General features: G+C 38.7%; 1 protein-coding gene across 1 annotated transcript in view; it reads right to left on the bottom strand.

Moving 5' to 3' along the window:
• Positions 1-14,970: 14,970 nt before the first annotated feature.
• CNTN3 (contactin 3) overlaps positions 14,971-27,634 on the bottom strand; it is a 222,488-nt gene continuing 209,824 nt past the window's right edge. Inside the window, exons 19-21 of the mRNA XM_039230558.1 lie at positions 17,885-17,997; positions 17,096-17,264; positions 14,971-15,206 (exon numbers count right to left, since the gene is read on the bottom strand). Coding sequence (XP_039086489.1) covers positions 15,100-15,206; positions 17,096-17,264; positions 17,885-17,997 — 389 coding nt within the window. The 3' untranslated portion in view covers positions 14,971-15,099. The remainder of the gene's footprint in view (positions 15,207-17,095; positions 17,265-17,884; positions 17,998-27,634) is intronic.

Below are 27,634 nucleotides of genomic sequence, written 5' to 3'. Positions count from 1 at the left end.
GGCTTTACCTCCCCCAACTCCCAACTTAATAACCAGTCTCTACAAAGGGTCCGGGGCTACTTTTTCTTCTCACGGGTCCTGTCCCCATGTTTCAGTAAAATCACTTTTTGCACCAAAGACGACTTCAAGAATTCTTTCTTGGCCATCGGCTTCAGACTCCATGAACCTCACTCTCACCCCCCAAAAAAACCTCATCAAGATCATGACCTGAACCGAAATCAAGAGTCGGACACTTGACTTCAGCTCAGCTCATGATCTCAAGGGCTTGGGAGTTCAGTTCCAGTCGTGCATTGGCCTCTGTGCCTAGAGTTCAGAGCCTGGAGCCTGCCTTGGATTCTGTGTCTCTCTCTGTCTCTGTCTCTCTCTCTCTGCCCCTCCCCTGCTCATGTGTGCTCTATCTCAAAAATAAATAAATAAACATTAAATAAAAGGGGGTGCCTGGTAGTTCAGTGAGTTAAGTGTCGGACTTCAGCTCAGGTCATGATCTCAGGGTTCGTGACTTTGAGCCCAGTGTCAGGCTCTGTATTGACAGCTCATAGCCTAGACCCTGTTTCAAATTATATGAATCTGTCTCTCTCTGCCTCTCCCTTGCTCAGTCTCTGTCTCTCAAAAATAAAGAAACAAAAAAAAAAAAAAGGAGTTCGACACTTAACTGAATGAGTCACTCAGGCATCCCAGAAGGTCTGATGCCATTTCTCTTAAAGCACTGGTCCAGAACTGGTCTAGCCTTACTTTTGTCATATTCCATTGGTTAAAGCAGCTACTGGAAAGTTCAGGTAAGAGAGGAAGGGAAACAGACCCCATCTTTTGATGAGGGTGTGTTAAAATTTTGCAGCCATCTTTAATCTGTCCACAGTCACAACTGAGGAAACTAAGGCCAAGTAGGTGCTGATAGATATACTAGGTCCTTTCTTATCTCCTTATCTTTTTCTTTGTTTAGAAGCCATTGTTATTGAGAAAGTGGAGAAATCTGAGATTGATAGGGTGCAGCTGAAGAGCCTGAAATTAAGTCCTCCATTAAGAGCAACCTCGGGCTGCACATAGCCCTAATTCCAGAAAAAGCTTCAGCTGAAGCCACCCTTAGGTCCACCCTCGGATCAGCCAATCAAAAGAAATGTGTAACATTCCTGTGGTCTGAGTCAGGGCTGGATACTGCAGGTAGTTACTCTGTACAAACTAGCCAATCACTCACTGCTTGCCTCAACCCCACCTAGGCCCTTTGAGCTCACCTTATACTTGGTCACTTTCAAAGGATTCTCAAAGGTCATGATTGGGTCCCACCAAAAGTAACTGATGCCTCACAGATACTGAATGGTCAAAACTATAATCATGGGTGCTGTACAATTATGATTGGTGCTTATGTGATGATGAAATATGTACAACGTGTGCACCATAACACCCCCGTCCCTTACCCCATAAAAACCCTGGTTGCCATTGTTCAAGGCTTCTCCTTGCCGCCACTGTGCCGGTAGACGGGTGAGCCCCTGCTTGAGCTTGTAATAAAGACCCTTATGTACTTGCATCGGTGACGGCTCCTTAGGGGTCTCAGGGGACTCACGATTTGGGAACAACACAGCAGGCCAGAGATGAGCAAGGAGACAATTTTGTATTATTTTGTTTGAATTTAGCTGGCAAAGTTTCATTATCAACTAGAACAAGTACAGAGGTGTCACTGGCCTTGCCATAAATTATACTCAGAAGTAGAGAAACAGTTAACATCATAAGGTATATTTAAAAGGGTGATGAGCCCTGTTACAAAGGCTACATCAGAAAGATAAGAGGTAATGGGTTGGTGAGAATGTGGAAAAAAGGAAACCCCTGTCCACTGCTGGTGGGATTGTAAATTGGTCCAGCCGGTATGGGTGTACAGGGTTCTCAAAAAATTAAAAATAGAAATACCGGATGACCCAGCAATTCCACTTCTTGGAATATATAGGCAAAACACTAAAAAAAAAAAAAAACAAAAAACCCATGTGGAAATTGATGAGGGAGCTTGGAGCAAGCAGAGGACAAAATACAGGTTAATAGGACCTCCTCCCCGCTCCCCTCCCTCGGTGGGATATGTGTGATATTCCTCAGACAGTCCTGGCTACCCAAGTACAAAGGAAAGGGGTTTAAGTGCTTGTCGTGAGGAGGTGAGAAACAAAGGCAAATGAAGAATTCAATTCCCTCACTGCCTGCAGCCCACTGACAAGTCCTTGAAACAGGGCAGAGTGACCTCCTTCTAGGAGCTCAGCTGCCTTGACGATGAGACTTTGTTAGGGGCAAAGGGGAATCTTAACATTATCCCAACCCCCAGCAGCCTCTAAGTCTACTTTAACATATAAAAGTTCCTTTGGAAACTTCTTTTATCTCAACTCCCCCAAGGTATAGGCTGGCAATCTTACTGCAAGCTTACAGCCCCCTGATATACATCTGAAGGGTCTCATGACGGAGGTGTTAGGAAACAGTAATAAATGGCATTTCCTTAGCAACAGCCAGCCCCTCAAGGTCCTGGAAACCTTACCTCCAAAATACCTCAGAAACTTACTCTATCCCTGACCCCTTCCCAACTTGAGGGTATATAATATGTTCCCGTCATGACCCCAGAGACACTCTGCCTGCCCACAGGTCCTGTCCCCATGGTCTAATAAAATCATCTTCTTGCGCCAAAGACACCTTCAAGAATTCTTTCTTGGCCGTGGGCTCCGGACCCTTCCCCCACACCATCACACCAAAATGTCATCAGAAATGCCAAGTGTGCCCCCATGTTCACAGCATTGTTTACAATAGCCAAGACATGGAGGTAACCTAAGTGTCCACCAACAGATAACTGGATAAACAGAAGGTGTGTAAACAGAAGGAGTTAGAAGTCCCCAGAAAAAGAAAGCTGAGACAAATACAGCTTTTAGTGTGGTAGGAACCCCTCCCTAAGGAGAAAGAAACAAAATGAAGAAGAGAGGAGAGAAGACTTCAAGGTCACCTAGATAGGAGTCCAGCTGCCGACATCCCCCATGTTCTTGTAAACTGAAACAACTTAATCAGAGTGCATGTTTATGTGTGTTACCATATATGGGAGACAAAGAAATAAAAAATGTATAAAAAACCTATGCTATATGATGTGGGCCGCTCAGTTCTTTTGGGTACGAACCCAACTGAGCGGTGCCGGCATGAATAAAGTTGCTTCCTGGAAAGAAAAGCCTCGGTGTCACGACTCTCTGAGCGAGAATCCTGCAACATTAGGTCACAAGAGAAGTCATTTTAGACATCCAGCTATTTCCCGTGATTGATGCCCTCTCATCTCTACTTGCTCAAGAATAAGTCTTGCAGAACTTCCTAGGAGGTGTCAAAATTACAAAGAAATGCAAAAACCTCAGTAGTTAAGGATTTTAAGGGACCAAAGGGCATGCAAAAACTAACAATTTCTACCTGGCCAGGGAATAGGTAAACCAAATCAGAAACAATACATCAGGAGTAAAAACTCCCAGTGCAGTTTCAAAAGTACACAAGGCCTTGCATTTCTTACTGGAGATCAAGAGCTCAGACAACCCATCTAGTTTATACTGGCTCTCAGAGGAAGCCCATAGCCTCCTCCCTTTGTCTTGATTATAATGTTAAATCTCTCTGTGGCCTCTGCTTTATTGTAATGTTAAATGTCTGCCCTAGAAGGAACGCAAGCTTCATTAACATAACATAGGATGCACTTGGAGGCCTGTTTTCAAAGCAGGCTTGTGCAAAGTATAGCTAGGTATCCTGGAGATGGTGAAGCTCCCCTTTCTGAATACTCATCCTAAACCCTAAATAAAAAGAACCCACTCACCTCTGCTAGGGAAGTCACAACAGTGGAAGTGATTTCCTCATGACCTCTTTATTTGCTGCAAAATAAGGTTTCCTCTGTGTGACATCTCTATCTGGTGAAGTCCCTGTCTGTAACTCACCAGAAATCAAACTCACTTCACTTCGGTTACATATATACAAAGGAGTATTATTCAGTCATAAAAAAACAAGGAAATCTTGTCATTTGGTTCAAGATGGATAGAATTTAGGGTCATTACGCTAAATGAAAAAAGTCGAAAAGAGAAAGACAAATACTGTATGATCTCATTTATCTGTAGCGTCTTAAAAAACCAACCAAACAACCAAGCAACACAGGAAAAAGTAATCAGACTGTGGTTACCAGAGGCAGGGGATGTGAGAGGAAATGGAAGGTGATCAAAATGTACAAATGTCCAGCTGCAAGTTAAGTAAATACTAGGGATGTAACGCACACTACGTGCCTGGAGTGTGCCCTGCTGTTGAGGGTAAAGGCAAGTTAAGAGAGTAAATCCTGAATTCTTATCACAAAGGAAAATTATATATATATATATATACATATATATATATAGTTTTGTATCTATGTGAGACGATGTTAACTAAATTTATTGTGGTCATCATTTCACGATATGTATGTCAAATTATTATGCATGCACCTTATATTTACACAGTGCTGTAGGTCAGTTATATTTCAATGAAACCAGAAAAAATATTAAAACGTGAAATAGAAGGGTGATAAGATAAAAATAAGATGCTTTATGGTCAAAGTCCATGAGGTTGGCTTGTTCACAATAACTTTATGCTACAGTTATAACACTCTCTCTATATACACCCAAGCAAATTAGGTTACAGAATGCATTATTTTAATTAAGATGAATATTTTAATAAAAATAGCATGGACAAAGCTAAAAGTATCTTTGACTGCAACTCCTCATTCTAATACTGCCACCTTATCCCAAAAGTAACCATTATTACTGATTTGGTTCATTTTCTTCCAGACCTTTCTATGCTTTTATAAATGAATGTATAGCCAGGAAAATCATCACTGAAAGTTTTCACATAAAAAGAAACATGTTCAGTTTTTCCACTCATCATTTGCCTGTAATACCATCAACCTGTGTTGCCTATTTTTTACATGCAGATTTCTTTTTTGTATATTTTGTATATTTGTATTTTGTATATTTTGTATATTGCATGCTAATATACAGTATGTTTTTATCTCATTATATTTGATCTTTTCCCTTCTGACAGACATTTAAATTGCTCTCTCTCTCTCTCCATATATATATATATATATATATATACACACATACACATACTTCTTTCATGGAAGACAGCAATGTTCTGATTGCCCTTCTCATACCATTTGGAAGGTATTTTGGTATAAATCTTACAATTTATAAATTTTTAAGTCTCAAAGGTGGTGTTTTAACTAGATGTATCCTTTCATAGACCTTCATCATGATGTCTGATTTTACTTTACACATGGTTTTTTTAAGAAATGTTTTTGTCCTTTCCCGGATATTTTTCACTCGTTTGTAGTTTAGAATATTGCATCCCAAATCTGACTGTTCATTTTAATCAGCTTGTTACACAAAAATCTGTGGACTCCTTTCCTCATTCTGAGAGGCTGATTCAGGATGGCTGTGGAGGAGCCCAATTCTGATGCTGAGGTTTGAAAAACACTAATAAAGAGAGATGACCTCGAGGTAAACCCCTTCTGATATTAAACTTTTTTTCAAAAAAATTTTCAGGATAAGGCATTTCCATCTATACTCCGGGCACTACCCAAGGCAGCAGTATCTAGATGACTACCTCTGATATCTGGTAGAGAAAGTTGTAGAATGTGCAGGTATTTGTAATCATCCTATTACAGAACCTGGTCTGGATCACCCAGCAGAGGAACCAAGCGGCACTTGGAGATCTTGGAAGGCTGTTGGTTTATTTTATATCAGTAGGCTCAGAGGAGATCATTCTCTGAGCCCTGAGAGTAAGCAGAGGGAACTACTTACAGTCTGTTACTTCCGCTTTCCGCTTTAGTAGTAATTTGGTGCATGTAGCAAGCTGGGTACAGACAAGCACCTAGAAGAGGAGTCTTTGGTCAGGGACAGGAATTTCCCTTTGGTCAGGGACAGGAATTTCCCTACCAATCCTGTAGGCCATCTTACAGCAGATTTTTCCCTATCAATTCTGTGGTACAAGATCATCTACACATCACAACCAGCTGTGCACAGGGTTCCCTGGGCCCAGGAAACATGCGACTTTCAAGAAACAACCAAAAAAAGAATCCGTAGAAGATCCTGCTACAAAGGGCTTCAAAAACTTTGTATTTCATGTTTTGTGGCTGAAAAGCTTCTTTTTTTTTTTTTTTTTTTTTTTTAAATCTTTTAGACTAATCTTTTAGAAAGTGATATATCCAGATCAGTATGTTTAATTAGGGAACTTTTCTTCTTAAAATCACAATGTCAAGATCAAACAAACAGTTTTTGTATTAGAGACTAACTCAGATTCACAAAAGCCTCTCGCAAATATAAATGAGCCTGAAGGTATGCCAACATGGCATGTGTGTTTGACTCATAAAAATGTGAGGGTACCTAAGAGTCAAGTTTACCCTTTACCTGTACGGAAAAACTTTAAAACACTGAAAACACTGACATCTGAATATGTTAGCGAGCAGAGAGAAAACTTTTTTCGATGCAGTGGTTTTTTCCTTTTAAAATACCACTTACTCTCAAGAAAGAATAACTGAAATCAAATGCTTATAGACTCATGATCCTAAAATTATTTACTTATGACCATTTGGGGAAATTGTTCTGGTCAGTAAAAGAAAGAGGGTGTTTTTACTTTTTGAGATCTCTTCTGAACCACAACAAGCAAACAAACAAACTGTGGGCATTTCCTTTCAATAGGGCATTTGCTGGGTCAGTTTTCACCTGGGGGGGTAGTAAGTAAATATACAAAGGGGATCAAGGAAAGTAATACAAACTATGAAATAAAAGGCACAAAACATTTCAACTGTTAAGAAATTAGCACTAACAGGGGTGCCTGAGCTAAGGTTGGACTTTGGCCCAGGTCATGATCTCTCTCCCGGTTAGTGAGTCCCAGCCCCACTTGGGCTCTCTGCTCTCAGGGCAAAGTCCACTTCAGATCTTTGTCTCCCTTTCTCTGCCCTTCCCCTGCCTGTGCTCTTGATCTCTCTCAAAAATAAATAAACATTAAAAAAAAAAAGAAATTAGCACCAATCTCCTCAATCTTTCATTATTCTCAATGGGAGAAAGGTAGAAATCTGTAAGTAAGCAGTATCAAGGACTTCTGCAGGTAAAGCGATAATCACATTTTAGTTATTTCGCTTAATTATCACACAATAGAAGCAGGCACTTCTCACCTCCTTTTGCAGGAATTTTAAAGGAATTTAGACGGATCAGGTAATGTGCTCAAAACCACTAACCAAGGGAGTGGCAGACTCAGGACTTGGGGGCCATCTGATCCCAAGCACATAATCATTTCCCAAATGTCCTGTCGTCTTTACTAAAAAACAGCTTAGACGTACTCCCCAAGACCGGACCAAGACTCCGCTCACAACTCTGCATAATTCCCTTCCCACCAGTGTGTCGCTCAGCGTGGAAATTTCCCGCAGGCAAGCTACCGTCTGCAACGGGTTCCTGCCAGCCGCGTGGGGGCGCTCCCACTTCTGCCTTCTCTGCTGACCACCTGGTGCACATCTACCCTCACCACCACCTGTAGCCCGTTGGCTGCCTTTCCAGTTTGGTAGCTGTAAACACGATTGTCCTCCACAGGACTTAACAGGTCTGTGAGTAGAAGTATGGATGGGCATATGTGCTTTTCAAGAAAATTCACTTTGGGGGCTCCTGGGTGGCTCAGTCGGTTGGGCGGGCGACTTCGGCTCAGGTCATGATCTCATGGTTCGTGGGTTCGAGCCCCACGTCGGGCTCTGTGCTGACAGGCAGCTCAGAGCCTGGAGCCTGCTTCAGATTCTGTGTCTCCCTCTCTCTCTGACCCTCCCCTGCTCACGCGGTCTCTCTCGTTCTCTCTCTTTCAGAAATAAATAAAACATTAAAAAAAAATAAAAATAATTTTTTAAAAAATGAAAATTCGCTTTGAAGATACAGAACGACCTTTCAGTGAAAAGTGAATATCCGTGAAAATAAGTGAAATGTTTTCCATTGTTATTATGTTGGAAACTATACCTAGCACTGATTCTGCCTTTTGCCATTTCTTTAGATTCAAATCTTGACCTGCATCTATTCCTCTCTCTCTCTTCAAGATTATTTCATTACTTTGAAATGACTCTCCCAAGCTATGGCATGAGGCAACTAGATTAAAAAAAAAAAAGTGCATTCCTCTTACAGAAGTGGGGAAACACGAGAATGGCTTTTTTCCCCCTCAAAGAAACGGCCTAGTGAGCAAGGGCCTTGCATAGAGGGAAACACTTAATTTCTGAAAGGAGAAAGCTTTTCCTCCTGTGGTAGCAGTAGCCAAAGACATTTCTTTGATGCTTCAAATCCCAAAGGGACAGTGTGTCACTCATGGGAAGTGGTCCTGGCAGTTGAGGGTAACCTGCTCTAGGTAACACAAAAGTAGTAATGTTCTCAAAATGGGTGTCTTTTGGATACTCTTCGAGTGATTTCCTTTTATATATTTCTTTCTGCCAACACCCTCTAAAAATTCTTCAGCCCCTCCAGACTAACTTCCAGAACTTTCTCTGCATCCTAGGCCAGCCCTAACAGGTCAAATGACTCTGGTTTAAACTTAATTGCTTTCATTCATTAGGAACATATATGAGGTCACAAATAGGCCTTGTTTACTTAAAGGTAATAACAATAAAGCTTTTAGTCTGAGATTTGACATGTTTCTGAGTATCATCCTCTTTATATTATTAATGGCATGGCATGGACTTATGACAACATTCTGAGCTTTTTGCTATTTGGGTCTATTTTGAGAGACTGCAGATTATTGCCAATAGACACTGAGCTCCTTACATGCGTCCAGTATTGTGCTACACACTTTATAAATATTATCTTAGCTCTAACAATTACTAGAGCACATATTCTAAAATGTCCTTCTCAACCTCAAATTACTCTCTAGTCCCTTCTCTTGCTGTGGTATTTGCATATAAGGTCCCTGAGAAGAGGGATCTTCTATCTGTTATCCAAAGATCAGTGTCTGAAACTATGGATTCATGAACCAGCCTTTGAGGTAGATAGCATTATTATATGTATTTGACAAGTAATCTTGGAAGAATGATTCAGCATTTAAAGCATAATAATAATAATAATATTAGCCTATTAAACTTTGTTATTGATTACCCATGAGCCAAACTATGATAAAGGCTTTCTGTGATTACATCGTGTCATCTGCCAGGATACTCCTTCAAGTTAGGTGCTGTTTTAGAGAAACTTTGTGTCTTAGAGGGACTGATTGCTTCTCCAAGGACACAGTTATTGAAATATGGCTAGGATTCCAACCCACATCTACGATTTGGAACAAATGTTCTTCACCACTCAGCTATACTGCTTTCTTTCTGGTTTGGTCAACTTTCCTAATACAAATGATCTACTGTTTCTAAATTACTTCAAAAAAATTTATAATACCTCTTATTCTCCTAATTATCATATCTATTATCTCCAGAGGCAGCACAGGAGGGAAAAAAAGCAAACCCAATAGGAGAGTGTAAGATGAAATGGTAAAAAAAATTCACTGATTTAATTCAACAAAAATGTACTGAACATATAAAGATGAGCCATGAACAGTGAGGGCTTTTACTGTGCCAGAGTTTATGATCCCAATGAGCATTCTGACGTGTGATCTTGACATTTAGCCCTGGAAGGGCAGTCATTCTCATCTGGATGTTTTGGAAGACCATTACAACAATCGCATTGAATGGACTTTTCACTTCCTCATGAGCCAGTCTAGATATACATTTCAGATTAGTTTTGTGTTTGTCACATTCTACTGTCTGATGCCAAAATAAATCTGCTAATTTGCCGTTCTTATTTTTGTCTCTGTTTTGTTTTTCCCTGAGTTTTCCCAGGAAACATCCAATTACACAGTTTCTAATTTTTTGTCTTCCACACGGTACTAATCATCAAGGTAGAATCATCAGGCTCTAAGATAATTTCAACAGGCAGAATAAGAATAAAGAATAGGAATGAAGGCATGCCTGAGTGGCTCAGTCAGTTAAGCGTCCCACTTCAGCTCGGCTCATGATCTCAGGGTTCTTGGGTTCGAGCTCTGCACTGGGCTCTGTGCCGACAGCTTGGAACCTGCTTCTGATTCGGTGTCTGTCTATCTCTCTCTGCCCCTCCCCAACTTGAACTCTGTCTCTGTCTCTCAAAAATAAATAAACATTAAAAAATTTAAAAAAAAAGAATAAGAATGAAGACCAGCAAATATGGAAGCATCTCTTCTTACATATTTAATTCTGTATCAGTGCATTTATTCTGTGAGCAAGTTCAAGAGGTAATTATCACCTACATATAAAGCAAGACATGCAAAATTAGGGCACAGTGTTCAAATAAAAACAAATGCAGAAATACCTAACCACTTAAATAAACCATATTCCAATCTGTTTATATAATTTATTTCAGAAGAATAGTACAATTTACTAATTGCTAATTTTGTAATTGCTGTTGTGGGTAGATTTCACCTCCAATATTTACTGAAGTGTATCCAATTTATAATGAATATCAGTACGGTTTTCATTTTTAAAGAGGGTACAATACTTCAGAAAAAAATAAACCCAATTAAGATTAATTTAAAATTTTAAAAAGATGGCATTGTAAGCCTATGAAACAGCAGGGGGGATTTTAATTGGAAAAAAGGAACTCAAAACATCATTATCACTTTGCATTTTTTTATTTTATTGAATTACAGTGTTACATTTTCATTGAAAATGATAAAATTATTGAAAATCAACACAAACCATCTTCAAAAGATGAAAGAAAATGGATAATGAAAATTAAACATAAAGGCTAGAAAATATTTTTAAAACAAATGTTTTTTAAATAATTTTTACTTGAAGGGGGTGCATGCGTGGCTCAGTCAGTTAAGTGGACAAGCCTTAGTTTTGCCACAGGTCATGATCTCATGGTTTGTGGGTCTGAACTCCCCATCGGGCTCTGTGCTGACAGTGCAGAGCCTACTTGGAATTCTCTCTCCTCTCTCTGTCCCTACCCTACTTGTGCTCTCTCTCTCTCCAAAATAAAATAAACTTTATAAAGAAAGCACTTACAATTTTTACTTGAAGAATTCTGAAGCTGGGTCAGTTTTATCTTGGATAGCTTTCCATGTAAGAATTAGAGAATATCAAAATTTACAATAACCAAAGGAAAGCTTCCCAGGTTTTCCATCCCCCATTTTTGAATTATGATCAGTCATAGAGGCAGAACAAACTATACTGCAAGTTGGTACTATAAATGCTTACCCAAACCTCTACATCGGATGCATTGGATTTTGCCAGGGACCTGATGCCTTCGAGCTCAGGGTTTGCAGTCAGCTTGCCTGGGTTAGGCTTCCATTTTACTTGCCCTTGCTAGAATGACATTGTACGATGTACCTAATCTTGTTGAGCCTTGCTTTCCTTATCTGTAAAATGAGCTTGATATTGGTACCTAATAAGATTTCGATGATGAATTTAGCAATAGTAAAGTGACTCAGGGTGTGGCACAAAGACAGGGAAGATCTATTATTTGATGTTACTAATGTTATATTTATAGTAAAAACATCTGATGCCAGACTCACTTTACCTTCTCTTCTAAGAATTCCTGGTATCATATACATATATTCTTCATGAGGTCAAAGGAGAGCTCTAAACATATTAAAACAAAGCTACCTTGAAGTCTTTACTTTTGTCTTCCAGTGTCACATATTTACCTACTGATGAGATTAATAACAAGAGCATGGCTCTAAGCACTCATACACATCATTTCATTTATGAACTCCCATCCTTTCAAGTGGGTAATACCAATGACCTCAATTCACAAAAGATGAAATTCAGCACAGAGGGTGTGGGAGTCACTGCAGATCTGACATCTCTAGAGTAATATTACCATGGCCCCACTCTGCAGATAGGGAAACTAAGGCTTAGAGAACTTACTGAATGTGAGCAAGGGTACATGGCCACTAACTGGTGAAGCTATAATTCAGGCCAAGGCAGTAAGTAGGACTTAGCGTTGATCTTCTGATTCTTCCATGTCAAACAGCCCTGGCTTCAAGAGAGAGAAACAGGCACTGATTTTAATGGCATAACCTGTTTCTCCATATTCCCTAGGGCTTTCCCTTTTTAAGGGTACACCTAGTATACCTGCACCTAGTATACCTGTAGTAAATTTAAAATCACTCCTCTCTGGGCCCTTGGGTGGCTCATTCAGTCAAGCATCTGACTCTTGGTTTCGGCCCAGGTCATAATCTCATTGTTCGTGGGTTTGGGTCCCGTATTAGGCTCTGTGCTGACAGTGCAGAGTCTGCTTGGCACTCTCCCTTCTTCTCCCTCTGCCCCCACCCTCCACTCTCTCTCTCTCTCAAAAAATAAATAAGCTTAAAAAATAAAATCACACTTCCCTACACACAGGGGCACGCACACACCCTTGGCACAAGCCTTCCACATACTCTCCCCAGTTGACTGTCCTGCCTCTAAATATATCTCTGAGTTTTCATGTAAGGAAATAACTGAATTATTACTTTAGCATGAATTTTCCTTATATCACCAATAAATTTAAAACTCTTCACTAATTACAAACCAATCTTTTCTACTATGGTTTTTGAAATACTTAGAAATATATTACACCTCAAGGATTGTTTAGAAATTCTCAAACAGCAATACCAGTAAGAAAGTCTATAAAGGACTTGATAAGTTCTTATTAATCTTAAGAAAATACTTGTCAAAAATGTGGCTATGGCCACCACCAACCAAGTAAAGTCATTAGAAATGAGATGCCATAATTATGTAAAGTGAATTTTCTGCTTCCCCTTCCTTCCCTCTTTCCCTATATCTGAAATACCTTTAATGGAAAGTACCCTTTTTAAAAAAGTTTATGTATTTTGAGAGAGAGAGAGAATGAGGAGAATGAGGAGAATGAGTGGGAGAGGAGCAGGGAGAGAGAGAGAAAGAATCCCAGGCAGGCTCTGCGCTGCCAGTGCAGGGTCCAGTGTGGGGCTTGAACTCATGAACCTTGAGATCATGACCTTGAGCCAAAATCAAGAGTCGAATGCTTAACTAACTGAGCTACCCAGGCAACCCAGAAAGCACCCTGTCTTAAACTGCAGATTTTACTAAGTCAGTAGAGTATAAAATATTTTTTTAAATATCCTGTTAAAAGATGGAAAAGCTAAAATTTGGCTGAAAAATTTAAGAAGTGATAGCATCTGCATAACTGTTATGGTGCCCTCCTATTTTCACCCCCTTAAAATATTCTTTTTGACCATACCACAATTAATCATGCATGGGGCATTGATTGTTATAAATTTTATTTGAATAATAGAAAATAATACATACAGATAACCATAGGATACACACACAGAATTTAAAGATATATTTTATACTTTTCAATATGAAACAAAGTACATATCTCATGGAGATATATTGCTACAAATGCCAAGAAACAATAATCATCTTGAAAATGGAAAGTATAGGAACATATTATAGGAATTACTAAATAATAAAAAGGTACAACTCCATTACATGTAGCATAAAATACAGGTATTGGAGAAAGCAGTTCCCCACTTTTTGACTGGAAATAACAATAGTCATATGAAATTTACTAGTCATTCAGATTTTTTCCATATATATACAGTATATACAGACCTTGCAGACAAAGTTATAAATGTTTTTCTTCTTTGTGTATAATGACTTTAATCTTAAATGTAATCTTTAAACATAAAGTAATGCTTCATGATGATATCACAATTTTGCTGTTATTCTTTTTTGATATCTTAACTGTTGGTTTCAAATTCTGAGGTCTCTGTAAAGAAGAAAAAGTTCCTGCGAAATGAGACATTGGTAGGAAAGAGGTAAAAAATTGATTTTGCCATGTCTAACACTCAATCTGTCGATTTTCATATATTCTTTACATATTGCTATGAAGTCGTGTCTCCAACAATCTTTTGAAAACCACATATTGAAAGACTGAGTCATACATATCAAAGTCAGCAGCACTGCCATGGCTCTATTACAAATTTAACTCAGGAACTAAAAAGCCTGCCAGACTCACTCTGATACACGGTTGGATTTCATTAAAAAACCATCTCCACCATCCAAAAAAAGAGAGGGCCCCTTAATGGAATCAGAAATTGGAAATGAAGAATTGTGTGAATTTTGTCTAATATTTGAGTCAGGTCATTCCTTATTTTTCTCCACCGTGTTTTAATAAAACCTGAAAGCTTGTCCATAGATGTGAAGGAAACAATTACTTTTTAGTTTTTTTTTTTTTTAATATTTGAGAAAGAATAAAATGTGATCATTTCAATTTTATAATATCATTGAACAAAAAAAGAAGGCATTACCCATAATGGAATGCAAACTTAAAAAAGGGGCTGGTCCTTCTGATGCTTACGTAGTTAAGTAAATCCATATTATTAATATTTTGCACAGACCCAGCATATTAGGGGTAGCAAAACTCTTCACATTTCCCTCTTTATCTCTTAACAAATAATTTCTGGGGCAGAGGCAGGTACACTGGGCATTATCTCCACATTTTACAGATAAAAGACTGAGACCTAGAGAGACTAACCATCTCACAACTTTGATAGACCTAAACAAAACAGCACCATTTCCACCTTCAGTATAGGATTTTTAACATTCTTTTGAGTCACATGCAAGGTAATTTTAAAAATCTATTTTTAACCTTGAGTATTTCAGATGAGCATTTCAGAATAATACTGATGAAGTCTTCCAAACAATGCTGTAATAATGGGGAAATAACATATGGATTAAAGGAGTTTTTCTACATAAAAAAAAAAAAAACCCAAACAACAAACGTGTGTGCGCATGTGTGTGTGCATACACATGAGAGCGTGTGAGTCTACTGAAAGGCAGTGTTTAAAATCATAGCTTACGAACATCTTTATCAAAAGTCTAATGTAGTTAATATGTAAATTCCTTTGGTTTATCAAGTAAATATTAAGGCATTTCAGATTTCCCTAAAAGGATTTACTGTTTTTTTATTATATTCATATTTTACCTAGAGAAAGTTAAAAATACAGAGTTGAAAAAAAACATGCATAATCACTGCATTTCATGAAAGCACTTTTTTGTAACCAATTAACTTTCTAGTAAACAATTTAAAAAAGTTAATATCGCCACAGGGCATTTACAATAAAGAACAATACTATAGGTATGTAACTTGACACAGCGTGGACATTTGAGATGGCTGAAGTTGAGCCTCTTGCATCCATATCTGTCAAAGATGATAAACAGCTCATTAATAAGGACTGTACCCAAATAAATCACCAGGGCAAAAGTAATACCTCTTCTATCAAAATCAAATCATACCACGAACCTAACCTGAAACCATAAGTTATTATTAGTCCTCATTTTATTTATCAGTGTAGCCTACATTCATTGCCAAGAATATCTCCGAAATCACTGATGTATTCGAGTTTTGTAAAAAATGAATCTAGGCTGGGCTCATCTAGTATTATTTAACTTTAATTGAAATTGCAAAAACAACTTAATCACTGTGAAAACAATTATACTCTTTTGAGATAATTCAATGGTTTATTTAAAGAAAACTTCATTGGATAAGAGTTTGGAAAAATCTGTGTTTGTTTCTACTTTATTCATTTCTAGATAAATTATTAGGCATGACATAAAACATCATCTTAAAAAAAGGCAATCAATAAAAGCTCCATTTTCCCAGAGATGGCCTTGTATGCACCAGTGTATGCAAGCTCAGCAGATGGCACATGTCAGATGAAAAGGCTACTCTTGACTCAGCAGCCCTAAAATGTGAAAATAGTGGCTGTTTGTGCAAAAGCACAGAATTTACTCCTTTTAACGGTTACACTGGCCACACTCTGGCCTGAAGCAGGCTCCAGGCTCTGAGCTGTCAGCACAGAGCCTGACACAGGGCTCGAACCCAGGAACCATGAGATCATGATCTGTTCCGAAGTTGGTGGCTTAACCGCCCAGGCGCCCTGAGCATGTCTTAAAACCTATATAAACCTATATAATAATACAATAATCATAACTAGTTTAAATTTCTAGTTTTGCTCTACTGAGGTGCATACAGTTTTAAAAATGTCTGTAGTCTGAAATGGTTTTTATAGATTCCTATGCTGCAGAACTCAATTCTGAGATAAACAGTTTTCATTTTCATGGAGTAGTTTAGTTACTTGTTTTAGTCTAAGTATGACAATCTTTAGGATTTCACTTAAAGATAAAATTCTTCCAAGATTCCATATCCCTCTTTCTCTTTACTTCCTAATGATGTCAGTCATTTTGTTTTCTAAGATTAAAGAGAGAAGTTTTCATCTTATGCTCTAGACTACAGACCAGGCCTCACGCAAGGGAAGGAATCAGGGAACAAGGTTATTAATGTCACTAAGAACTACAGATTAGGATACGGAGACAAGATGGTTTATACAGTACTTAAAGTGAGGTCGCCAAACCCCAGATTTGGAATTTGAAAGAATAAATAAAATTTCTTTTACCACTGCCACTGATAAAATACGTATGCTGTTTGTTAAGGGAAAGTCTGTTTCCCTTAACTCTATAAAAGTGTAATTTCTATGTTAAAATGGGTTTACTTTGGATTTTGAAAGAAAGAGTTAGTGTGAACCTCCTTCAAAATCAGAAACTAAGACCTTTTTTTATAAGTATTTTTTGGTTTGGCCAGCGGATTATGACCTTAACAATGTTAAATTTCCCACTTTTTGAAGAATTGCTGAGATTCATCTATTATTTCTAGGAGGCAAACTAAGATCTTAAAAATAGTTTGTGGTTTTAACACTGTCCTTAAGAAATGCTTAAGAAATTCTGTTCTTTATAGGCAATCCAAAGGCAAATTTAGGCATAGCTCATAATGAGGAAAATAATTCAAATTAATGAAGTTCTGCTAAATATTTTTTTATATCATTCCTTTCTGTTATTACCTATCTTCATAATTTTGTATCACTCACGAGAAAGTTTTCTTGCCTTCACTTCTCATATTCCAAAATCTTCTTAGCATTTAGATGGAGGATATGATGGAGGAGTATGGGACAGAAGGGCATCAATTGACTCACTCTTGGAGGCTCTTAACACTGGTGTTATCAATAAAGTAAATAGTGACTTTGACCAACTTACTGGTTATTCTTGGGATCCTGATCTGTTCGCTGCTGGTTCCATCTCCTCCATCTGTTGTGGCCTTGACTTCAATAATGTAGTCCTCTTTAATGGGTAACAAAAGTTCGGCGGAAGTCTTATTTGTATTCAGTACTTGTACATTGTTTTGACTGCTAGTCCTATAGAAGACCTAAATACAGAAACAAATACACTTCTGACATTGCCTACTCTTCCTTTTCTCATTGAACTGATTACCCTGATGTTAACTTCATTTATATTGTCTTCCTACACTCACCAGAATATAAGTTATATTCATAGCTCTTTCCATGGGTCTTAGACTGGAGCTTAGCACATAGTAGAATCATCAAGTCCTCACAATCAAGGACGTGAGGAAGAAGGAACTGAACTTCTTCTATGGAAGAGTTCATCTGGGTTGGGATTTGTAAGGTTGGAGAAGTGAGGCAAACCCCTACTGTACTGATCTTGGAAGCCAGACCAACAGGTTAGAGCCAGCACTTTCAGTTGCTTCTGAAGTAGTGTATTGGTGAGCGTCCGAAGTAACAAATTAATTAACATAGTGAACAATTTACATTTTATCACAAATCCCTGAGTACCCAGAATTATTTCCCTTAAATTTATATTTAAGAAATCAGACATCTGGGGGAAAGATACCCTTTTCATAAGAAGTATCTCTATGTCAAAATTACATTACAGCAAGCATATTATCATAGTTAGAAAAATCATTTGAGCCTAGCTTCCTTTGGAAAGTCCTGCCAGGAAAAGTAGAAGCAAGCATTGCAAATATCTTACTTTATATCCCGTTACTTCTGATTCATTCTCCATTGCTTTAACTTGTTCCCAATTAAGTAACACTTTTGTCTCTGTAGCATTCCAAACAACATTTCCTGGTGGCTGACTGGGAGCTTGAAATGCAAAATGAGAAATTAAAACAGATTTGAACATGAGTGATATTTTACACAGAACAGATCAGTGACAGTTACAGGAGGCTTAAAGACGTACAACAAAGCCTCTTTGGGAATATGTAGCATAGCGGTGGAATCAGAAAAAAATTAGAATAGCTGAATCCTTTCATTTTATTTTTAAAAAATGTTTAAGTTAAGAGAGAGGCAGAGAAAGAAAGTGTATGCAGCAGGGGAGGGGCAGAGAGAGCGAAGAGAGAGCATCTCAAACAGGCTCCATTCTTTCAACACAGAGCCTGATGCAGGGCTTGAACTCATGAACAGTGAGATCATGAACTGAGCCAAGATCAAGAGTCAGACACTTAATGGACTGAGTCACCCAGGCACATTGCTAAATGTCCTTTTAAAAAGACTCTTCATTTAAATTGTGAAGTAATCCATTTCATGACATTCATATCTTTTAGGATATTTCTCCCTTGTTGCTGTGGGTCCTCCTCTGGAAACATGTTGATGGTAGAGATAAGGAAATTCCTTTACCCACCACGAGAGGGACTCTTGTTGATGTATGAAGAAAGACAGGCAGTGTGATGCATTCTGACATACAGAGGCGGAGAGAAATTTGCAACTGAGCAGATTAAAGACACACAAAATAAAGTGTGGATGATTTTTAAGCCAGCTTTGTGTGATGACATAGGCAAAACAGGAGGCAATCAAAGATAAGGGTTACTTATATTTATTCCTATGAAGTTAACACCTATTCACATGAAAAACTGCAGCAGAGAATCAATGTGTCACTCTTCGTTTTCCAAGTTTTAAATCAATTCTTGAGAAAAATAAGGTAAGACCTGAAAACATTAATGAGAATTCCCTTAGATATTGAATGAAATTCCCCGAGGTTTAAAAACTTGGATTCAGGGGCGCCTGGGTGGCTTAGTCGGTTAAGCGTCCAACTTTTGCTTAGGTCATGATCTCGCGGCTCGTGGGTTCGAGCCCTGCGTCGGGCTCTGTGCTGACTGCCAGCTCAGAGCCTGGAGCCTGTTTCAGAGTCTGTGACTCTCTCTCTGATCCTCCCCTGCTCACGCTGTCTCTCTCTCTCTCCTAGAAATAAAAGAAAAACAAACATTAAAAACTTGGATTCAAGGGCACCTGGGTGGCTTAGTCAGTTAAGCATCCGACTTTTGCTTAGGTCATGATCTCACGGGTCATGGGTTCGAGCCCCGCGTCGGGCTCTGTGCTGACTGCCAGCTCAGAGCCTGGAGCCTGTTTCAGTCTGTGACTCTCTCTTTCTCTGACCCTCCCCTGCTCATGCTGTCTCTCTCTCTCTCTCCTAGAAATAAATAAAAAAAAAAAAATTGAAAAAAAAAACCCACAAAAACTTGGATTCATAGCTTAGCTCTCTCTCATGAATTCCAGTTAGTAAACTCATGCTGGGCAAAGGGGTTCAACAGCAACCAGACAGAACATTAAAATTCAGTTTCTCGTCAAGCACAAAACAAACACAATTGCATCCATTTGGCAACAGCATCGCAATTGCCCGAAGCAGTGCTGAAATATGCCTTACTTGTGGATTTAGCCACACGCTGTGATCTGGTTAACTGAATTTGTAATGGGAAAATGATATAAAATGTTGGCTATGCAGAGAAATTTCTAAACATCATTGACTCATGCCATGAGGAAAAGACGGCTGAATTTACAGATGGGAAGAGCTCTCCGGGTACATTTACGTGACTAATGACACCAAACAAGATTGTATTCCCTGCAGATTCTTTTGCTTATTGTCCGCTCTTTAGCACGATTCCACACTGCCTTTTCAATTTTGTGATCTGGCATTAGCAATAGCTTTAGGTTGGCTCAGAGTTCAAGATTTACTGCTTTGATAACAAGAATATATATAATGGCAGTTGCTCAGGGTTGAAATACTAATGACTAATGTTCTGGTGACTCAATCTAAATGATACAAATGCACAATTGTTAGAACTTCTCCCAAAGTCTGGGATTTCCTATGTCCTGACAGTCCCATAAAAAGATAGGTTCATCTGATGCAGCTCAGATAACACAGGTAGCACAGTGGTTCTACCAAAAGATGTGTGCTTGGAGATTACAGGAAACTTGAGAAATCTGGGTTGAATCATCTATTGCAACACTGGTCTTGTAGAAGAAATGACTGCAAGTGTAACGGTGAGGCTTATCTTGTATCAATCCAAAAATAGAGGAGTTAATGAGTTCTGCCTGAATTGAATACTTGTTGAATAAACAGAAAGAAAAAAAGAAACAGGAAAAGGGAAAGGAAGAAAAAAAATTAAGGTTTGTTCTAGGTCTGATTACTCTTATTCTGAATCACATGTGTTTCCTGAGCATCAGATAATCATGCACCTCTTTCATAAAGTTTGCTATTTTTAAAAAGAAGATTTGATTTTTAAAAAACATAAACATCTACTTTAGCCTCATCCCAAACACTAATACTCACACAATTATGGGCTTGATATGCTCATTATATTCTTTTGATACCCTCTAAAATAAATGAAGCATTATTAAATTAAAAAAAATATTTGTGAGCCACCCTCAAACCATCTCTCTTACCACCAATGATAAGACTGACATCATGTGGAGGCCACCTGGGTGGCTCATGGCAACAGAGTGTCAGTTTTGCAAGATGAAGGACCTTCTAGAATCTGTTACACAACACCAGATCTTAACGCTACTGATATTTAAAAAGGGGCAAGGGCTGCCTGTATGGCTCAGTTGCTTAGGCATCTGACTCTTGACCTCAACTCAGGTTTTGATCTCAGGGTTGTGATTTCAAGCTCTGCACTGGGCTCCGTGCTGGGCGTGAAGCCTATTTTTTTAAAAAAATGGGCAAGACGGAAACTTCATGTTATGTGTATTTTTACCATAATTAAAAATCAAAAGCAAGAGCTTGTTAAGAGGTATTATGTGGATTCAAACCAGCTCTGATTAATTCCTAGGTCTATGTCTCCCATATTATTGTGCTGACTACATGAGACTGTATTTAATTCCTGAATGACTAACCACAGATTTGTAAATGATGTAAAAGAGAATACTAAACAAGAATGTCACAATGTATGCTCAGTGCTCACTTTCACAGGAAAACACGTCATGCTTTTCCTGATTTCTCAGACAAAAGTGGGGCCTCTTTTCATTTACCTGGCCCATTTTCTTCATAACCCTCATCAAAGTCTTGTTTGTAACTAAAGTTATATTTAGTTGTGGTTTTGTTTTTATTAATAGCCAATTCTCCTATTAACCTGTAAGATCTGTGCAAGCAGAAACATTGTCCAGTATGATCTCTGACACAGAGAAGTCGAAATGGTGGATTTTATTCACTAGCCCAACGCCTTGCCAAAGGTGGATATCAAATTCATTCTATTTTGTATATGACATTTTTCACTTAAAAAGCAAAAACTCAAGGATTAAGGAAACGCTTTTACAGCGTTATCAAAAAATAAGTTTGAGCTGTTCCCTTTGCATTCCTAAGAAATGATTCGTGTGATGAACATTCATTCAGGAAGTATCAGTGAGATAATTCACTGTGGCACCAGCAAGACAACATTTGGCTGGTTGTACTACTCCAATGCAGCATAGCAGAATTCAAAATGAATTTTCTAGCTATGCGGTTGAAAGTTCGCTAAGCAATCCCAATACATGCTATATGCTTATAAAGACAAAATTGGGACAGGTAACATTTGTTGATCATCAGCTTGAGAGTTGGGACTGATTATGCCCCGTTGTACTGAGGCTAAGATGATAAGGAACATAACACAAAGAACAAAATAAGAAAAGCATCAACAACATTGGTGTATTAATTGAATACTTAAATGATTTTTCAAGAGACATTTACATGTTAAGAGTTAAGAAAAAACGGAGGTGACGACATCTGGAATAGATTTTGAAAGGCGAATATGATTTTTGTACATAGAGGTGAGAGACAGAAAGGTATTCAGCAGAGGGATACCTGCCAAGACACAAAGGCAGGAAGGAGTAAAGTGCAGTGGGGGGCTCTGTTCTGACCAGTTACAAGGCAGAGGGGAGGGGTAGGGATAGAGCAGATGCAGTTGAAGAAGTAGAAACCAGATGCTCAAGAGTCTAAGAGACCAACGGAACTAGGAAAGGGATTTTTCCATAGGCAATTAGGAAGGCATTAATTAAGTAAAAGTAGGGAAGTGATACTACCAATTTTTTTGCGGTTTCATTGATCAATGTGGGAACAAGGGAAAAGAAGGAGAATCTTGGCAGCCATTCTGGTGGGAGAATATGGTAGCACTTCGTGTAAGAGAGAATAAAGGTCTGTTCACATGAAGATGACTGTAGTGGAATTGGAGGGATGCAACAGAAATGAAATTTGTGGAGACTCAACAAGTCATGATGGCAGACATCGTATGGGTGCTGGCCATAAAAAGCAAAGCTAATTCTGGCTGACGACACAGACCTTGGGGCACAACATCTATACCTGAAATTCCCTTTCACCACAAATTTAATAACTTTCTTGTGTGTTAAGGGATCCTTCAGAGTACAGGAGACAAACAGATAAATATGTTCTCTGACTTGTAACCATAGGGTCTATCAGTGGTTCCCGAGGAACAATATTTCTACCTCTGGAGATTATTTTAGGTGGATGATATTTTCAATTGGAAATATTTAGATATTTTCACATTAGCCAAAAGAAAAACTAACATCCACTTCTTAATTCATAGATATGACTCTCTGGATGAGGCCAATATTGATACATCTGTAGTAATCTACTTTACACACACACACACACACACACACACACACACACATCATTAAAACTAGGTTCTTAACAATGATACAGAACAAAGGTTATTATGCAAACTCAAATCACTCCCGTATTTTCAGCTGCACACAGATGTCTGGTTAGCATCCCAAAATACACAGTCACGATTCAAACTAACTCTGACCTAAGGGAATACTTACTACAAATAATTCATTTTAAACTAAGTGATCAAGAAAAAGAATATCACTCTACTAATAACAATCACAAATAGTCTGATTAGCTCATTGCAAAACTTATTTTCAGGTATGCCTTTTTTAAAAATATAGGTTTATTTTTCTTTGCATTTCATTGTACTGTTTAACTTTAAAACTTTTTCTGTTCAAATAATTGATTTGTTTTCATTTTATGAAAAAAAATCTTACAGCTACTCTCTTATAATAAAGAGTATTAGTGATTTTCTGTTTATAGTAATGGTATAGTTGCTTTTAAAATAAATATATTTAGCTATTAAATCTAGGGGCGCCTGGGTGGCTTAGTCGGTTAAGCGTCCGACTTTCACTTAGGTCATGATCTCGCGGCTCGTGGGTTCGAGCCCTGCGTCGGGCTCTGTACTGACTGCCAGCTCAGAGCCTGAAGCCTGTTTCAGTCTGTGACTCCCTCTCTCTCTGACCCTCCCCTGCTCATGCTGTCTCTCTCTCTCTCCTAGAAATAAATAAAACATTAAAAAAAATTTTTAAATCTAGTAGGAAAATAATCATACAGGTTGTTTCCATGCATGGGTAAAATCATGCAATTATCATTGAGTGACTGGAGATGGCAAAAGGCTGGGAAAATTCTAAACAGGTTGAGTTTGCTTATTCCATGACCCAGACTTCCCTTTAGCATCTTCATTGCTACTTGTGGTTTCCATCCTTACCAACAGTCAGTTACCTTGTATGGAGCCTTAAATGCCCTTCTTTTCTAACTTCCTGGGGTCAAACCTCAGGTGAACCCTTTGCTTTCACAATCTCTAGAAAAAAGCTCCCTACTCTCGTGTGCCAAGAATCATCTTGGCACGACACAGAAAAGACAGACCCAATATACTTCAGAAAAAACCCTGGAAGCAATGTGGTCATTTGCAAGGCACATGTCCTGAGCTACTTTCTTAGCCTAACAGAAGCCACAGTGTCTCAGCTGTGAAAGAAGCAGAGCTAGGAGAGCAATTCTTCTATGACGACCTACAGGACAGTGAGATTGCTCTAGGCCTGTCAAGCTCCAAAACACAAGTAACTGAAAATGCATCCACCAAATCCAGCTTGCGATTTTTTTCCTAACCCACTGCACTTTAATTTTGCTTGACTGCCAACATTTGAAGCTCAGGAGCTTTCGTTTAGATTCTGGATTTCTGGTTGATGATTGCTCATGTAGTAATACCAGATCAGAAAGAATGGGCCTACTCTGATGGATAGAGAGAATGGGCTGGACCTAAGAAAAGACTGCCCCAGCCCTCCACCCCTGCTCATTTCTACCTGCCTGGACACTAAGGTATATGACTTCACACTCTTCTCTTATTTTTTACTTTTTTTAAAGTTTATTTATTTATTTTGAGACAAAGAGAAAGCAGGAGCAGGGGAGGGGTAGAGAGAAAGGGAGAATTCCAAGCAGGGTCTGCACTATGAGCATGGAGCCCAGTGTGGGGATTAAACTCATGAAACCATGAGATCATGATCCAAACTGAAACCAAGAGTTAGACTCCTACCTGACTAAGTCTCCCAGGTGGTGTCCCTAGAATCTCCTTTTAAAATAAACACTAGGAGGTGAATGGGTGATTGGGATTCTCTCTCATCCTCTCTCTTTCTGCCCCTCCCCTAATCATGCTGCCTCTTTTTGTCAAAAAAATTTTTTTTAATTAAAAACAATAAAGCACATACTAGTTTGGGATGGTTTTTATGTATTTTAAGGATAGTTAACTGGCATATTTAGATAATTAATATATCTTAATCAAATAAATCTGTACAATGTAACTTAGAAAATTTTTTAACGTTTATTTTTGAGAGAGAGAGAGAGAGAGAGAGCCAACAGGGGAGGGGCAGAGAGGGAGATACAGAATCTGAAGCAGGCTCCAGGCTCTGAGCTGTCAGGACAGAGCCCGAAGCGGGACTTGAACCCATGAACTGGAGACCATGAGCTGAGTTGAAGTCTGACGCTTAACCGACTGAGCCACCCAGGCGCCCCACAGTGTAACTGTTTAAGCTTATTATTTTGCGAAAGGCTTGAGCTTTTGGATGCTGAGGGAAGGATGAGAGGGAGGAAGGTGCACACATTGAGGGCAGATGAAAATGTAATTTAGGGATCCCTAGAGATTTCTCAGCTACCCAAGCTATGTTCTTAGATCCTCTAGAAACATCTCATTGATGATCCTCATTATTAGCTGGTAGGGTCGATTGATTTATTGTTTAAAAGTTTCTGAGGTTTTAAAATCTTTGTAAGTCCTCTGCCCCTTACTCTTCATGGGGAGATTATATTTCTCTCACTCTCATTGACATTCAGCTTGGCCACTGGGCCTGTGGTTCCCAGGGCTGTAGGAAGAGATACTTTCCCAACTCACCTGCATCTCAGAGACATGAGGCTGTATCATATGACTCCTTTCAACCAATGGAATGTAAGCAAAAGTGAAATGGGCCACTCCCAAATGGCAAAAGCCATCTAAAAATCTGGTTAGACACTATGTTTTCTCTCTGCCATGAGACCAACATGGCCCAGAGAGTGGCTGCTCCTTCATTCTGGGTCCTGGTGTGAACACAGCATGAATCAGATCTGAATCTTACTTGTAGTGGACATGGACTATGAATGAGAAAGGAACACTTGTAGTTTTAAGCCACTGAAGTTTGGGGGTTGGATACTCTGGCCTGGACTAGCCTAATCTGTCTGGTATAGCTATTACTCAGTATTCTAAATAGCTTTGATGCAACACAGTACATTTTTGAAAAGGAATGGAGACATAGGATACTATCTATTAATACAGCTTATCTATGAGGAGTTCCAATTTTACTTTCCAGATAGTATCCTATGTGGAAGCCCAACCCAGAATAGGCTGAGTTCCACATTTTATTAGAACTAACTTGATATGTGGTCTACATTTTTAAATTTTTGCTAAATTATGTCTCAACTTTCACATCCTACAGATTTTTCCTGTCAGCTCAATACCTACTGTTGACGGTATGCTAAAATAGACAAAAAAAAAATACAAACTAATTTGATTGTAGTAGAAAGGTCACTATATTTATAGCACAACACTAATTGGCAGGCTGCAAAATTATTTCAGTAATTTCAAATGTGACAAAAATAATATTAGGTTGAAGACTTTTACTCCTATTGTTCTTTAAGTATTCATCATGACATCCTCTGTGTATTTGATTAACAGACCCCTCAATGTCAGCCTTATAGATCTTACACAGTCCACAGCATCTTTCTGGCAAGCAAAAGGTTACTATAACATTGCTGACTGGATGAAGCCAGGAATATAAGGCATGTCTACCAATAGAAGAGTGGCTAAAGTGCAGCTACAATATACAGGTAACTAAATATACAGCATGCTTCTACTTCATAAGACAAACATTCTATAGAACCTAAAAGAAGAGAAAACCCCCACAAAACTCTAAAATAAACAAATCAGGAGACTATACAGATGCTGGCAAGGATGTGGAGAAAAGGGCACCCTCCTACACTGTTGGTGGGAATGTAAACTGGTACAGCCCCTCTGGAAAACAGTGTGGAGGTTCCTCAAAAAATGAACAATAGAACTCCTCCATGACCCAGCAATAGCACTGCTAGGAATTTACCCAAGAGATACAGGAGTGCTGATGCATAGGGGCACATGGACCCTATGTTCATAGCAGCACTCTCAACAATGGCAAAAACATGGAAAGAGCCTAAGTGTCCATCAGCTGATGAATGGATCAAGAAGATGTGGTTTATCTATACGATGGAACACTACATGGCAATGTGAAAGAATGAAATCTGACCATGTGTAGCGACATGGATGGAACTTAAGGGTATTACGCTGAGTGAAATAAGTCAGGCAGAGAAGGACAGGTACCATATGTTTGGACATATAGGAGGATTAGGAGGAACTTAATGGAGGACCATGGGGGAGAAGAAGGGGAAAAATAGTTGGGGAGATGGAGGGAGGCAAACCATGAGAGACTTGAATGCTGAGAACAAAGCGAGGGCAGATGGGGTGGGGGGATGTAAGGGGGGGTGATGGGCATGGAGGAGGGCATTTGTAGGGATGAGCACTGGGTGTTATATGGAAACCAACTTGACAATAAACTATTAAAAATAAACATAAATAAAGTAAAAAAAAAAACAAGAAAACCCCACAATATTGATGGTATTGCTGAGTGATAGGATTATGGGTGATTTTTGTTTTCTTCTCTATAATTTTCTTTTTCCCAAATTTTCAACAGTTAAAATATTTTATGTAATAAAAAGTCACCACCTGGGTGACTCAATCGGTTGAGCGTCTGACTCTTGGTTTTGGCTCAGGTCATGATCTCACGATTTGTGGGTTTGAGCCACACCTCAGGCTCTGTGCTGACAGAGTGGATCCTGCTTGGGATTCTCTCCCTCCCTCTCTCACTGCCCTCCCCTGATCACTCTGTCTCTCTCTCAAAAGCAAATAAATAAACTTTAAAAAATTTTAAAAAGTAGTTTTTAAAATTAACAATATTACTGTCCAGAATTTTCAATGGTGCTATGTTCATAGTGATGACAGTAAAACTGGTAGTCCAAAGTTTGAAAAAATATGGAATTTCAAGAACATATGTTTTCTGTGATTACTTATGCAAGATTCAATAGATTTCTTAATTTTTTTGGCTCCTGGATGATAGTGAGGTAAATTAATGA

The sequence above is a fragment of the Hyaena hyaena genome, unplaced genomic scaffold, assembly GCF_003009895.1.
Source record: "Hyaena hyaena isolate Hyena2069 unplaced genomic scaffold, ASM300989v1 scaffold_48, whole genome shotgun sequence".
NCBI classification, from domain to species: Eukaryota; Metazoa; Chordata; class Mammalia; order Carnivora; family Hyaenidae; genus Hyaena; species Hyaena hyaena.
This window is presented reverse-complemented; position numbering and strand designations above follow the sequence as displayed.